We start from the raw sequence: 15,368 nt of genomic DNA on the forward strand, positions 1-15,368 counted from the left end.
TCATTCAACTTCTAACCCTTTACCCCAACCAAATGAAAATTCAGGTTCAAAGTAATATTAGACCATTTTTAAGGGACGGTCGACGTCAGGGAAATCCATGAATTTGTTTCAACTGTTTTGAGCATAGGGGGGGGGGTCCAAAAAATAAAAGTGCCGATGAAGTTGGCGTACCCCGCGGAAAACAAACTTCTATGACCAGCTGATCCGCGGGTCCGCCAACATCATAGACACTTTTATTTTCCCATACGACTTTGGACACCCCCAGTGAGCAAGTAGATGAATAATATTGGAGCAGCGAGATGGGAGTAATTCTACACCCATACGTTTTTCCTTGTTACCACGTTAACTTGAGTAATACTCACCCAAGTTTTAACATTTTTGCTTGGAGTCAAGCAAGTCAAGTAGTCGGTAGACTTTCCTTCGGCTTGGAAGGACGTAATGTACCCGTCGCAAAGTTTTGCGTAAATGAATATTACAGTCACAGTTGTCAGCAAAAGACTATTGTGACTGTTAAGAACGTCCAAACAAAGACTCAATCTGAATAAACGGATTTTTTATCCATGGAACTATTTACATTCAGGATAGTCCAGGATAGTCAGGATAGTCCAGAGAATATTTTATGGAAGAAACTTTCTTTTAAAAATAAGTTTTTCCATGCTTCAAGAGCCATTTTCATTTTCGGTATATAGAAGAGTGAGGTTGTACGTATAATATCTCTAACATGGGTGAGTTGTAACCATTACTGTAATTTAGGTTTCAAATGACATTTACATGTTGGAGTTCGACTTCTACATTTTTACAGGGTAAGTCAGTAATTTTTCCCGTCTATGACTTTTCGTTAAAAAAAAATCGAAATTACTTGCGGATATAAATTAGACAAATTTTGACATATAAAAGCGAGTGTGGTATGCCTGATTAGGTGGCCTCATAGAGAACTAGGACAAGTAAGTACTCAGGTGATTGCTTTATTCCGTTATTGAATTATAACGTTAATGCTCTGTCAGATCAATGATTCATATCAGTGAGCGTCTTGTAATTCAAAAAACAACGAACATTTTCAACACTCCGTTTTTGGCAGTTGACAAAATGTTGGAATTTTTGAGAAAAGTTTTATTTCACCAAACAAGAAACAATCGTACAAAGCATTAAGTTTTGCACTGATTCAACTTCAAGCGTTGACTGATTTAATTATTAATACTAAACACAACTTTTGAAATTAAATTCTTAGCACCGAATAGCCTTTACTGGTCAGTTCTACATAAATTCCGATGCAAACTTTTTGACCCACTTGAAGAGCATCGCAATTGACTCCTGGTGGGTTTAGTTCTTGTAACTCTGAAATTGTGATACCATTTTCCGAGCTAATGGACCAACATGTATCGCCTTGTTTGATAATTGTTAATCTGCAAGTTTCTGCCTTCGATATAACAATGGAATTTGTTGCCGCGGACGACGTTGTCGTTGACGACTTCTGGGCTTGACTGACACAGATAACTTGACCAATCTGGAGTGCGTCGCAGTTTAGCCCTGGGTTAAGGATGAGCAAATCCTCTACTGAAATATTGTTGTCTTTGGCTATATTCCAGCAGTAAAGCCCAGGTTGTACGTTAACTTTGCGGTTGCAGGGAATAGGTATTGCACAGAATGTTTGATGAATGAAAATTAACAGAAAGGTGGCGCGAAGTAAATTCATAGTGGCACGAAATTATTTGAGGCTCCTGCATTGTGAAAAAAATATTAGCGATTTGGAATAACAATATCTATTATCTATACAATATGAAAAACAGTTTACACCTTTAATTTTTTTTTCAATCTTTAGAATACCCAGACTCAATTTGAACTTTCAACTTTAATCATAGGTTTTGCTTTGACCAAGCGTAATCCTTTGTCAAAATGTAGAACAATGAGAATCTGCCTTTTATATTTAATAGAATACGTGTGTATGTTGAATGGAAATTTGTAAGAGACTGATTCAATGAAGAATTTAATGCTGACAAACAAATTAATAAACGCAATCCGTTAGTGAGTAAACTGCTTTTTTGCTGCCTATCAAGTATGTTAATGTGTTTTTTATTGGGATGATTTGAATTTACAAAAATTTCTCATCTCTGTATTATGTCCGCCAGAAAGCCAAAAAAATAAACTGTCGTCTTGAAAACACTTCAGTCAAGAGATGTTTAATGCGGACCGCTTTCAGAGTTAGAATTTGGAAACATAAACAGATGAATCATCATAATCAAAAAGGTGCACGTAAGCCGTAGCACCACGATGCAGAAATACCAACTCAACGAATAACGAATATTGTAATAGTACAGCATATACGTTGATCTGTAGCTTCATGAGCGTAGAGAACATTTTTTACATTATTTTTTGACGAATGTGTTTATAACTTATACCTTTTGCATATTTTTATTAAATTTCTTGATTGAGGCCAGCAAAATACTTATGATCATTATCAATACAGTCGCTTGATCCAACTGATTTAACAAAATTCTATGGTTGCGCCTGAAAATTAGCAAACTCAACCATTTGGCTTAATTTTGTTTCTTTACATAATGCTACATAATAGACGAACCAGAGTGATCTTACTATTTTCAATTATTGTCTATAATGATAACAGATGATGAGACTTCACACTTGACAAATGGCTTAGTAAGATAGTGGAATGATTGTGTTAAATTGTAATAATCTTGAAGTGATTAGGTATCTCAATAATGATAAAATAGCTAGTGCTGCATCAAACAATGTTGTTGGTCAATTACATTCGTTGTAGCTGTAAGTTATTCGATTGTTTTTAATAAGAAAATCCATACAAAATGTTGAATGAACTTTTTTTTAGTATAACAAGCAAGGTGTATGTGAAGGAAAACTAGTTTCGGGGTGCCATTTCTCAATTTAAGCTGTTAACCTTCAAAGTTTGTAAACGGAAAATGGGTTCGATTTTAGATTCGAATTTGTGCCTTAACTTGATCTGCCTTAACATAAAAAACGTGAATCTTGTACTTCATTAGTCTTAACATGTTCAGTTCATCATTTAATTTGTCGTTACTGTATAAATAACAGATGACTACCGCGTGGCCTAAAAGCAGCACATAAAATTACCTTTCAAATGATACCCCACACGACCATGTACGATTTGTGTACCTCGAGAAATTTCTGTAAGTACAGTGTAAGTCTTCGGTTGAAAACTTCAACTTCAGGGTGGATGAATTTCAAAACCAATAAGTCTCTATTCGGCTCAATAGTACATGAGATTACCTTTCCAATGACACCACACAAGACCCTGTACGGCTCGTGTAACTGGAGAAATTTTTGTAAGAAAATTGCAATTTTTCGGTTTTTCTCACCTTTCACCAGCCACACAAGCTCCGAAGAATTTTTTTGAAAGTGTTTTTGGCTTCTAGGATCGAAGTCCTTTCTAGGTACATATAAAAAATTCCAATAGAAAATGCGTCCGATTTCGGTAGGCTGTTTTTCAAAAGAACACCTCACAATTTCCCAAATCAATTAAGCATACTTCCCCTCACTCAATACACACTCCAATTCTCAACAATATTATCAACGTTATCAGGTTTTATTTACTATACTATTATATACACGAAGTCAGTCCAATATAGCGAAAAAGTTTATCGTCAGTTTTCAAACGATAACTGGTTCGTCGAGTTCATCAGCTGTTTTCTTCACAAACGTAGTATTTTTGCCTGTAAAACGAATCAAAAATAAACAATGAACGTCGACATTCAAGAGGAAAGATCAAAAGTTTCGTTCAACATCGACGAATTTACTAATTGGTATCATGGTGGATTCGAAAATGTAAAAAAGAAACGTTTCATTGGTAAATACTAAATAACTTCAGATTTTATTTAACTTGAACGAACATTCGTGAGAGAAACTCAATTAAATCAACTGCACAGAAAGCTACTTCCTCAACGATCCCGAACTGCAAGACAAAGTACCGACAAGCTACTTGAGTCATAAGGAAGTCTATGAAGACTCTATAAGAAAGTCGACCATCGTATTGCGGAAGTTGAAAACACTCCAAGATGAGGGTATTTGTGGTCCTGAATTGAATAGGTATTGGGATCAATTAAAAACAATTTGACTGAGAAAATGTCTCAAATCAATTTCAGTGAAATTCTCGGAGGAACGTATCAAAAATACATAATGCGTGAAGGATGCCCTATTAGCGTACACTACGATATGTTTATACCGGCGTTGAGGAACCTAGGAACACCTCAACAGCAAGCTGAATGGATCCCTCGCGCGATTAATTGTAGCATAATCGGAGCTTATGCACAAACTGAAATGGGCCATGGGACGTTTGTTAGGGGGCTAGAAACAACTGCTACTTATGATCCACAAACGAAAGAATTTATTGTCCATTCTCCAACGATCACCGCTTATAAAGTAGTATAGCCTTGCTTGAATGTTACATTATCGAGTTCACACACTTGATTTTTAGTTCTGGCCAGGGGGTCTCGGTCAAACCGCAAACTACGCCATAGTATTTGCAAATCTGTATACACTGGGAAAAAGTTATGGCATTCATGGATTTCTAATTCAACTAAGGGACGAAGTAACTCATAAACCATTGAAGGGAATTACGATCGGAGAGATCGGTGCAAAACTCGGTTTTAATTCGGTCAACAATGGTTTCCTTGGATTCGATAACGTTCGTATTCCGCTAAAAAATATGATGATGAAGTATTCAGAGGTACTAGAGAACGGCGAATACAAGAAGTCAAAGAGTGCAGTACTTACGTATGGTACAATGACGTACATTCGCGTAGCAATCGTTAACGACGGGACCAGTTTGTTGGCCAATGCTGCTACTATTGCAATGCGATATTCAACAGGTACACATTTGTCACTCACATTACAGTGTTGCTGGGTCTCTCTATAACGAAGCAACAAAGAATTTCCTGAAGAAAAATGGGCTTGAAACTTGCAGAATTTTATTGATCTCCCAGAGTCGGATCGATCTTCTTTATAGAGAGGGTAGTGGGTAGTATTATTAATCATGAAATATTTTTCTTAGTCCGCCGACAAAGTCCGATTGACTCTAACTCACCAGAACCTAGGATCATCGATCATGTCACTCAGCAAATGAAAATTTTCCCAATCATTGCGAAAGTCATCGTTTTCAAGAAAGTGGCAGAGCAACTCTGGGACAACTATGTCCAGGTAACCCAGGAACTTGAAAAAGAAAATTTAGATGGATTGGCATCATTGCATGCTATATCATGTTGCTTAAAAGCGGTATGCACGAACGAGACAACCCAGGCTGTTCAAACTCTTCGCCTTGCGTGTGGCGGTCACGGTTTCTTAGTTTCGGCTGGTTTTAGTGACATATTTAAATTTGTTACAGCCGCTCAAACGTATGAAGGTGAAAATACCGTGTTGTTGCTGCAAACTGCTAGGTATTTGATAAAGTCCTGGAGTCAGGCTCTAAAAGGCGAGACTTTACCAGCGTCTGTGGCTTACCTAGCAAAATATGTTAATGGTAGTCAACCTAAACAATGGAATGGATCGCTTGAAAGTATTCTAGCAGCTTTTGAAGCAGCAACAGCAGGAAAATTAGCTCTAGCTTTTAAGCATTTGCAACAGAGAATGAAAAACCATTCGTTGGAAGAAGCAACGAATTTAACTGGAAACGAACTGACGAAAGTAGCTGAAATGCATTGCTATTTGTACTTGTTACAATCAGCTTTGACGTCATTCAAGACAGCTATAAAGTCAGCATCACCAGCATTGGGTCAAGTTTTGAACGACGTCTTGGAACTCTATTTTACTGATACAACCATTCATTCGCTCGGATTGTTGTTGCAGGTTCTACTGAATGATAAAGCGATAATTTAGAAGTTCTTTCTAACAAGTTCTTCTTGTAGTTCAACAACATAACATCCGATGATATTGAGGCTCTCGAAATTCGCTTAGACGAATGCCTAGGAAAGTTGCGAAACAATGCGATTGGACTTGTCGATGGTTTTGATATTCCTGATACTGTATGTGACATTATATTTGTATGGAAAGCGGAAATACTTCAAAACTAAATTAAATTATAGGTTCTTCAGTCGACATTGGGTGCATACGATGGTAATGTTTACACACGCATTCTTGATGCGGCCAAGAAGTCACCACTTAATCAGGAAGATGTAAACAAGTCATTCCATATGTACCTGAAACCGTTCATCAAATCAAACTTGTGATTTTCGATGTGGTGTGCTCGGTTAAAGTACATTTCTGTGAACTTATTTTTGTAAATTGCGGTGTTGATATAAAATCTTAATCAATTGATAATAAGTTCTATTGCTGCGTCCATAAAGTTAGATAAGATAAAATTTTGACCTGTAGTCACTGGGCATCTTTGTGCATTTTAGTTTTAGTGTTCAACGTTAGAGATATTTTGTTGAAGAGGCAAACTACTAGTGGAATTGATGGGCTTGAGGAATCAGGCTGCAATATTTGTTCCTAATGCAAAGAGCCGCTGGAATGAAGTAATTCCAAATCCTCCAAAGAAATGTATGTCGAGTGAGAGGAAGGGTATAAATAAATGTTTTGTGATCAAATGAAGTAGGTCGAAACAGCTCTGTCGTCTTTGTTGAAATCACTTTACGTGAACCATGAGTGGGTAGGGAAGAGCAAAAGCTCTCTTTGTTTTCTTTTCTATTATTATGTTTCGTTGTGTTTTAGCAATTCGTCTATAGGCATTTCAGCTGGGGGTATTTCTAGTGATCCCAAACGTCCTGTATAAGGATGCAACGCTTGATCTACACAGGATATTCACTCAACGATTGAATGAAATGTCTGTCCCCCTTAGTACAAATAACAAAGAATGAATTGTTTGCGATTTCATCCGCTTTGTAGATGAACGGTGCCCTGGCACTCATGTTTAGTTTTATCTTTATCTTGTCACTGCGTGAGAAATGGATTAAAGTCAAGAGATGGCGTGAGAGATGGATCAAAGTCAAGAGATGCCGTATCCGTTGGTATCAGCTTCATTACATTGGCGATTGGAGTTTTTCTGGAATAAAGTGCGTTGGCTATCGAGGATGTATCCGATTGTATCGACCTGAGGTGATTTGTCTGTATGTCAGGTTGAATTTCCACTTACCGATGTCTCTAATTAACTGTACCCTTACTGACGTTCACTAGAATGCAGATGTCTTTCATGGACTGTGACCTTACTAGGATGCCATTGCTAGAATGCCCTTGCCCTTGCTAGAATGCCCTTGCCCTTGCTAGGATGCCATTGCTAGAATGCCCTTTCCGATTGACTCTCCCAGTGTCTTTAGTCAACTGTACTCTTACCGATATCTTTAGTTAACTGTACTCTTACCAATGTCTTTAGTTAACTGCACCCTTAACTGTACCCTTACCAAAGTCTTTAGTTAACTGCACCCTTGCTGTACTGTTACTAGTGCATCCTTAGCGTTCACTACTTAAAGTACCTTGCTAGGATGCCATTGCTAGAATGCCCTTGCCCTTGCTAGGATGCCATTGCTAGAATGCCCTTTCCGATTGACTCTCCCAGTGTCTTTAGTCAACTGTACTCTTACCGATATCTTTAGTTAACTGTACTCTTACCAATGTCTTTAGTTAACTGCACCCTTAACTGTACCCTTACCAAAGTCTTTAGTTAACTGCACCCTTGCTGTACTGTTACTAGTTCATCCTTAGCGTTCACTAATTTTCGATACGAACGGAGTTATCCTCGATATACGCAACACTTTCGTGCAAAACGGAGTTGCCTGTGATGGAATGAGTTTTCGTGTCGTAAAGTACATTTGGTGTTTTTGGAAATGGAATTTGGATAAGTGCAATTTGGATGAATTCAATTTGGATGGATGTGGCTTGGATGAATGCAGTTTGTTTGAAAAATGGTGAGATTCTTTCGTACTTTTTGTTAGTTTGATTTTCTTCTGGTTACGTTTTTGCTTTTACTTGATTTTTTGCTGCGTCTGGGTTTTGAATTTCTTAGCAGCGTTCCAAATTTACCCGTATTTCCATCAGTTGATGAATAATTCTCTAAGTAAATTTTCAAACACTTGTTCAATCGAAAGTTTTACTGTCGCTGTCTTGGGAAGGGATCAGTGGAAACAACTGATGATGGATAGATCACGCTATCCTCAGACCGCCACTGAATCCTGAGGTCGAAACAGCTCTGTCGTCTTTGTTGAAATCACTTTACGTGAACCATGAGTGGGTAGGGAAGAGCAAAAGCTCTGTTTGTTTTCTTTTCTATTATTATGTTTCGTTGTGTTTTAGCAATTCGTCTATAGGCATTTCAGCTGGGGGTATTTCTAGTGATCCCAAACGTCCTGTATAAGGATGCAACGCTTGATCTACACAGGATATTCACTCAACGATTGAATGAAATGTCTGTCCCCCTTAGTACAAATAACAAAGAACGAAACAGCTGGCAACTATGCTGTAAACTTGTAGAAGGAACCGCAAAACTCAATCGGTACGACAGAGTTATGAGCCTTATGAATAAAAGATCTATAATGGAACTTGGCCCAACCCCAACCTATACTCGTTATTTGAAGTCTGAGTCATAATGTAAAAGGTTGCTTGAAAAGTAATGTTGCCATCTTAATAAAGTTTTATGATTTAAAAAAACAAGATAAACGGGAAAGTTTTAGAAGTAGATTAGAAAAACTCGGGACCTTTTATTTTTTAAAGCACTGACAGGCCACAGTTCAGAAAAAGGTTTTCCACAGGAAATCAACGGATACTATGGAAGTATGGAATAGCTCATTCGACAACCAACAAAAACGTTTCGGCCTTCAACTTTTCGTTGTTTTACAAATATATGGAACCCAAATTCTCTTGTAATGGCGTTACGTCAAAATTAAGCGTTTCGTGCACCAATACACCTAAGTAGATAGTTTTTCTCTATCAAGCAATGAAACATTAGGGCCATTCATAAATTACGTAACGCCAAAAATACTGGTTTTTGACCTTCCGTTTCATTACTTGTAATCGATTTTTATATGTTACGGCAATTTAAATAGCGCTTAACTCATATGAAATCAAGGGCGCGCGTTAGCATAGCGCCCGTGACGCAAGTCCTCTTATTAGAAAAAATTTCAAGAATTTTTTTTTGTCGTAGACTGCAGAACCATATATACAGCAAATATTGAAGTTCTACAATTCCAATCCAAATGACTCCAAATTAGCTTTCAAAAAAACTAGGCGTCCGTACGAGTTCAACGAGCTATCACACGTTCTTGTAGCTTAAAATTTGGCCACGCAATAAATCTTCCAGGAAGCCCCATTTCCATACATTTTGATCAATTTCAGTACTTTAAACGAAATGAAAAAATCCTACGTTACTTTGTTAGTCCGTCCGTCCTTCTTTAGAATTTCTTGAAATTTTGGGAGTAGATTCTAGTCGTCATTCTAAGACATTCCAGAAAAAAAAAATTAGGGGGGAACGGGCCTCGTTTGGGAGCTAGGGCTCCTCGAAGTTCCCATATAAGAACAGCTTCAAGTGTGTGTCGTGTGTGTGTGGATGTGTATGGTAGAACAAATTTGTTCGCTTTTGGTAAGCTCTGCTCACCTCAAATTTTTTTTCTAAATTTATAATTTTTTAAAGTTTTCAAATTTTTTAAATTTAAGAAAATTTTTCTTCTAGAATTTGTTTGGCTTAATTTTTGCTTTGACAATTTTTGCGTAAGGTAAGCGAGGGTATAGCTGACCGTGCAGGTGTACCTGACCAGCTACATTATTTATCAGTTTTGGAAAATAATTACAAATGAAAATACGCAAATTAACGTTATAATTAATCTTTAGAGCCTAAAGATTAATTTTTTCATGAAAATAATGCGATTATTATGTTTACTTAATTGATAAAACCATGAAATGAAACCAGTGCACCATCTCAGTACAAAGTTGCATATTTCTTAAGAAAATCGTAAGATCGGTGTGGTCTAATTTATGGTTTTTATTGACAAAAGAATTATTAATGGACAAAGTTTTGGTATTTTTAGGTAGTAAATAGTTCGACAATTAATATTATTAACATAAATAGCGTCTAAAAGTTAATATTTGATTAATTACATGGTGGTCAAAACATTGCATCAAAAATATTCCATTTTTCTTCATGTGACAAATTCACCTTTCATGTGCATTGTTGTGTACAAAATGATGTGATTAAAATTCGTTGATATTTTGTGTTTTTATGCGTTTTTATCATTGAAATTGGTTAATATCAGTGAATTAAGAGTGAAAATTTGTCGAATAATGCGAAATTATTGCGAAAAATGTGAAAAATGTCTTAATTTTGTAGCGGTCAACTACTGCAACAAGACTGGTATAAAAACATCCGTTTTTTAGTGGTCAGCTACTGCATCAAAAACAGTGCTTCAGTAAAATCAGTTTTTTACAATAAAAATTAATTAATTGTCAATATTTCTGATATTCTACGGAATATGAACAGATCAAATTAAATTCTGACAAAGGAAAAACTTAGCTTCATCGAAATCATCCTGAGATACTGATGACCAAAGTTGAAAAATTGCTTAGCTGGTCAGCTACAATCTCGCTTACCTTACAAGCGCAGAATGCGTCACCTACAGCGATATCAGTTGTTTTGGAAGTATGCCCAGGGACTTGCGTCACTTTTACTCTTTGAGTGTTTTTGACTGATATGCATTTACAGTGCCTAATCACGTAAATTTCGTTTTCTTTTGATTACGTGACATAACTCACAAAGGGGAGTATTGATATTGCGTGACATTATCGTTGTCAAAAAATCCGAATTTTGGCGTTACACAATTTATGAATGTCCCCCAACACAGCCATATGAACATTTCCACTTCTTTTAAAAAACGTTTTTAACGTGTTTTCGTCGGGTGACCAATCCTTTATCAACTCTGAACTCAAAAGCTATCGCACAGTCAATTAATATTTTTTTTAATAAATGGATTGGCATGGAAAACATTTTATGGACACCAATGTAATATCTACTAGATGCTTGGAAGTAATTTATTATACTCGGAATTTGTGCGTTCTTATGAAACTCGGTTTGGAAACTGTTATTTTGACTCGTGTACCCATGTCTCACAATCTATACTTAAAAACAAAATTTACTCAAAGTAACAGTTTGCAAAGCATTTCAAATCTACTATTTCTATGAGTGCATGGTATATATAAGTGAACGCGTTTAGTAGCAACTTTCGCACCGGGCTGTATTTTTTTACTTTCACCCCTCATATGCGGGGCAAAAGTATCACCTTTCCTGTTGGTATAATTTTTTTTTTGAACAATGTGATATTAAAACTAGATCAGCAGAGACGGCGACCGAAATGTTTATGTCATCTTTGTCTTATTGTGGACAGCATTCGAAAGTAGTTCTAGAAATCGTAAACGAAATGTTTTTAACCAATTTTGTTTAATATTTTCATTGATACCTAAGCGTTGTACCATTACAGCTTAAACTTCTCCCTGAAGGCTTAAAGTTCGCTCCAAATTCGTTTTTACATGCTTTACTAGGTTTGTATACACCTCCGTAACACGTCCCCGTCCATTTACATCCAGGCTCTGAAATATTTGAATGATATTCGTTCTTTCGAATGTAAAGATATGAAAATTACTCGATTGATCTTCTCTGCAACACTGCACTTTAGTCGTGTCCCACTTGCATCCTTGACTGCTAGTTCCTCCGGAGTAAAGAGCACCATATCTCTTACATATAACTACGCCTCTGTGAAAGAGTCCTTCACATCCGCTCCAAAAGCAATCTATTTCGCATCAAAATATGAGAAGTCGTTCATAAATTACGTAACGCTAAAAATTTCATTTTCAATTTTGGAATATACGTAATTTATGAACGACCCTGAGCAAAATATCAAAGACAAAAATAAGAAACTTGTATTCCATACCATACTGCATTGACAGTGAAACGCAACTGAACAACCAAATAATTATCGACAACTTCATTTTCCGATTGAAACCAATTACGACTTATTCTTGAACTGCAAGGAAGTACTAATGCCAGAACAATTGTTAACTCGCTTTTATAGTTGTGCGTGAGAGGATTTCGACCCACTTTCTTTGTCAATAAATCCACGTCAAGTCTAAAACCGATAAGATGTTTAGTGTCGCTACTGTAATATCGCTAGTCAAACAAAAGATCTAGCGCTAAAGTTTAATTGAAAAAAAAAAAACAAACAAACGAGAGACCTAAGCGAAGACAGGTAGTTTAAAATCGAAAACATAAAAGCTCTAACGAGTTCGTTTTCATTCATGTGCTCCAAGAATTTACGTCAAAATAATTTTCACATCGCGGCCATTTTGATTGGAGAAAATGGCCATTTTATCCACTGCTGCGAAAGTTTGTGTTGCCCTTATGTGAAAAGTTATGTGTTTCACTCGGGAAGAAAAGTGAGAGCTGCGCTTTTTCGGGTGGTTTATTCGCAGTTTGTTCTGATCCGTTATATCTAGGTATGTTATATTTATATCTATGGTCAGCATATTACTAACTGAGTAATCGAATCTGCTACATGTTTTGATCTGCTCATAATCTGTTACTTCAATAATTTTAACAACAATTTTCATCTACAAGACAGCATCATTAACGGCTCATTTATGTCGTCGCTGTCGATAACTGATTAATTGAATCGCCGTCCGTGAATGGCTAAAGTTCATGTTGTAATGTAATGTATGTTTCAAAAGATGTCCTGTTGTCGGTTACATACTCAACTTACAGAATATTTTTGCTTCGTTGAGCGACGCTAACTTATTTTCGTTAGTCAGTTTCTAAATGAGTAGTTTATTATCATCCCAATAAATTAATGCCGTGACTAAAAATGTAAATGCAATAACAGGTTAATGCATATTCTATGATATTAATTCGTGTACGATAAACAATAAAATGAAATTCAATGTTTGTATTTGAAGAAAGGAAAAAGACAATCGAAAACACCCGCATAAGTCAAAAAGAAGCATGACCGTTTCAACCCGTTTCTCTTCATTCAAATCGACTTGAGTCTTGGATCAGGTCAATTTTTGGTTTAATCAATTCTGAGTAATTTATTATCATCCCAATAAATCAACACATCTCAGATTATTGCGGCTTGTCAACTTTTGGAACGCTTTAAAGGAGTCGAGTAATAACTTCAAGTAAAATTCTAAAAATCAAAAGTAAAATTTTAGATTTTTAGAATATTACTTGGAGGTATTTTCCTCGACTTACACCTTTCCAGCATGCCAAAAGTTGACAAGCCGCAATAATCTCCATTCCATTCGAAACTTTTCTAACGTTTTCGCAGTTATTCTACGCCATGCATGACAATCCGAGACGGAAACGAATTTAGCAACCATCGAGTGCGCAAAATCAGCTATTTCAACACTCTTTAGGAACAAAGGTATTCGTAACGATGCAATTTCACCCGAGACTCCTCTCCTCTTTAAAACAAAAACTTTCATAGAATCTATCCGTAATAAATAACAAATTCCTTTCTTTTATTATTCCCTTGACTGAAAGTCATGGGTCTTACGGATGATAAACATCCTAAAATGTTTGTCACACAATGATCACTACTATGATTGAAAATGCATGAATGTATGACCAAAAACCTTAAATATAGAAAATGTTTGTCACACTTTGATGATTCGTTGATAACACGATAACTTGAGTAATTTTCGACGGATTTTCAAAAACTTTTTTTTAATCGACGGGGAATTAAATTAATGAGGTTAAGTTCGAAGATGGGCTATTACGGTCGGGTGTTCTTAGAGATATTCCCAAAAGAATTTTTGTCTCGTTCCTTGATTCCACGATAACTCGAGTAGTTTTCGACGGATTTCCAAAAACTTTTTTTTATTTGACGGGGAATTAAATTCCTCAGGTTAAGTTCGAAGATGGGTTATAACGGACGGGTGATCTTAGAGATATTCTCAAGAGAATTTTTGTCTGGTCGCTTGATTCCACAATAACTCGAGTAGTTTTCGACGAATTTCCAAAAACTTTTTAAATTAAATTGCTGAGGCTAAATTTGAAGATGGGTCGTAACGGGCTGGTGATCTTAGAGATATTCCCAAAAGAATTTTTGTCTCGTTCCTAGATAACACGATAGCTTGACGTAATCCTCAACGGATTTCAAAAACTTTTTTTATTCGACGGGGAATTCCATTCCCGATGATAAGTTCAAAGTTGGGCTATGACGGTCGGGGGATCTCAGAGATATTCCTAAAAGAATTTTTGTATCGTCCCGTGATATTATCGTGTTATTAGTTGAGTAATTCTTAATGGTCCACAAAAGACAATTATCCCACTAAGAAAGACATTTTTGGGTTAAGCTCGTTAATGGAATATACTGGAGTAATATTCTAGGATTCGTTCCAAAATTTTGTGTGTGTAATATCTTTATATCGATGATAAGAAAAAAATTAAAGTTTGGACGAGTGTGAACTTTGCGGCCAGAGCGAAGCGAGGGCCGTAATCACACGAGTTTCATTTTTATTCAATATGTAAGCAAGAAATTCGCCTCTTTCCAGGGTCTGTATCTCGTGCTGCCTTTTTGATGGTATCTTTTCATCAGAATCCTTTTTTCAAAACACACGACCGCAATAACGACCACGAATGTATTAGCTTTCAACAGAAAGTAGATTTGGTTGTAGTCACTTGACCAGTTCTGAAAAAAGTGACCAGTGTACCGAAATTTTCATAAACTGCACAGTTTTCTCAGGGTTGGTCAAACTGCTACAACCAAATCTATTTTATGTTGAAAGCTAACACATTCGTGGTCGTTATTGCGGTCGTACATACTTGAAAAATGATAATTTTGGTGGAAATATATCACCAAAAGACAGTATTTAAAAATAACCGAAATGTATACTTTTCAGCAAATCATCGATGCCTCTTAAGTAATGAAAATACGTATGAGCCAGTATATGATCAAGTGCTGGAATTTCTCATATACGTGTTTTGTATCGAAAGTAGGGTACGCATACCATGGTATACTTTTATATACTTTTAGAGTGATTTTTTTTGCTCGGATTACAAAAATCTTCTTGAGAAAAGTAGTCAGTCAGTCAAGGGATCTGACCCATCCAAAAGATGGGGCCTAGTTTTAATTAAATGTAAACTGATGTGCTCCACTTACTCAATAGTAAATGTTTTCAAAATGGTTCAAATTACGACCCAAATGGAAATAATTCATTAATTAACCGCATGAACACTCAAATAAAACAGTCCACAGTCCACAGTACTATTGTGCTTCGTACTCGAAATTGTGCAACACATTTGTGTGATTCGTAATGAGTTTATGCAAAACGGATACTGTACAAAACTACTCTCTGCATATAACCACTATTATAATCCTAACTAACGATCATTATAACCGTCGTAAACCACGTAG

General features: G+C 36.3%; 1 protein-coding gene and 1 long non-coding RNA gene across 2 annotated transcripts; one reads left to right on the forward strand and one right to left on the reverse strand.

Moving 5' to 3' along the window:
• Window positions 1-3,506: 3,506 nt before the first annotated feature.
• LOC119079900 (probable peroxisomal acyl-coenzyme A oxidase 1) lies at window positions 3,507-6,303 on the forward strand. Its single transcript, XM_037187989.1, has 7 exons — window positions 3,507-3,835; window positions 3,915-4,074; window positions 4,131-4,407; window positions 4,463-4,856; window positions 5,039-5,829; window positions 5,889-6,005; window positions 6,066-6,303. The coding sequence occupies exons 1-7, from the start codon at window positions 3,727-3,729 to the stop codon at window positions 6,207-6,209; spliced, it is 1,992 nt and encodes a 663-aa protein (XP_037043884.1). The 5' UTR covers window positions 3,507-3,726; the 3' UTR covers window positions 6,210-6,303.
• Window positions 6,304-10,463: 4,160 nt separating this feature from the next.
• Window positions 10,464-11,981, reverse strand: LOC119079903. Its single transcript, XR_005088251.1, has 4 exons — window positions 11,889-11,981; window positions 11,601-11,747; window positions 11,418-11,547; window positions 10,464-11,360 (listed from the first exon to the last, which is right to left on the reverse strand). It is a non-coding gene; the product is annotated as an uncharacterized LOC119079903 (long non-coding RNA).
• Window positions 11,982-15,368: the final 3,387 nt, after the last annotated feature.

Source organism: Bradysia coprophila, unplaced genomic scaffold (genome assembly GCF_014529535.1).
Source record: "Bradysia coprophila strain Holo2 unplaced genomic scaffold, BU_Bcop_v1 contig_350, whole genome shotgun sequence".
Taxonomy (NCBI): Eukaryota; Metazoa; Arthropoda; class Insecta; order Diptera; family Sciaridae; genus Bradysia; species Bradysia coprophila.

Excerpts from the sequence above, each read along its gene's own strand:
- LOC119079900 (XM_037187989.1), top strand. The coding sequence starts at position 3,727 with ATGAACGTCGACATTCAAGAGGAAAGATCAAAAGTTTCGTTCAACATC. Across the intron at positions 4,075-4,130 it reads TGTGGTCCTGAATTGAATAG|TGAAATTCTCGGAGGAACGT; the intron begins GTATTGGGATCA and ends AATCAATTTCAG. Across the intron at positions 5,830-5,888 it reads CGCTCGGATTGTTGTTGCAG|TTCAACAACATAACATCCGA; the intron begins GTTCTACTGAAT and ends TTCTTCTTGTAG.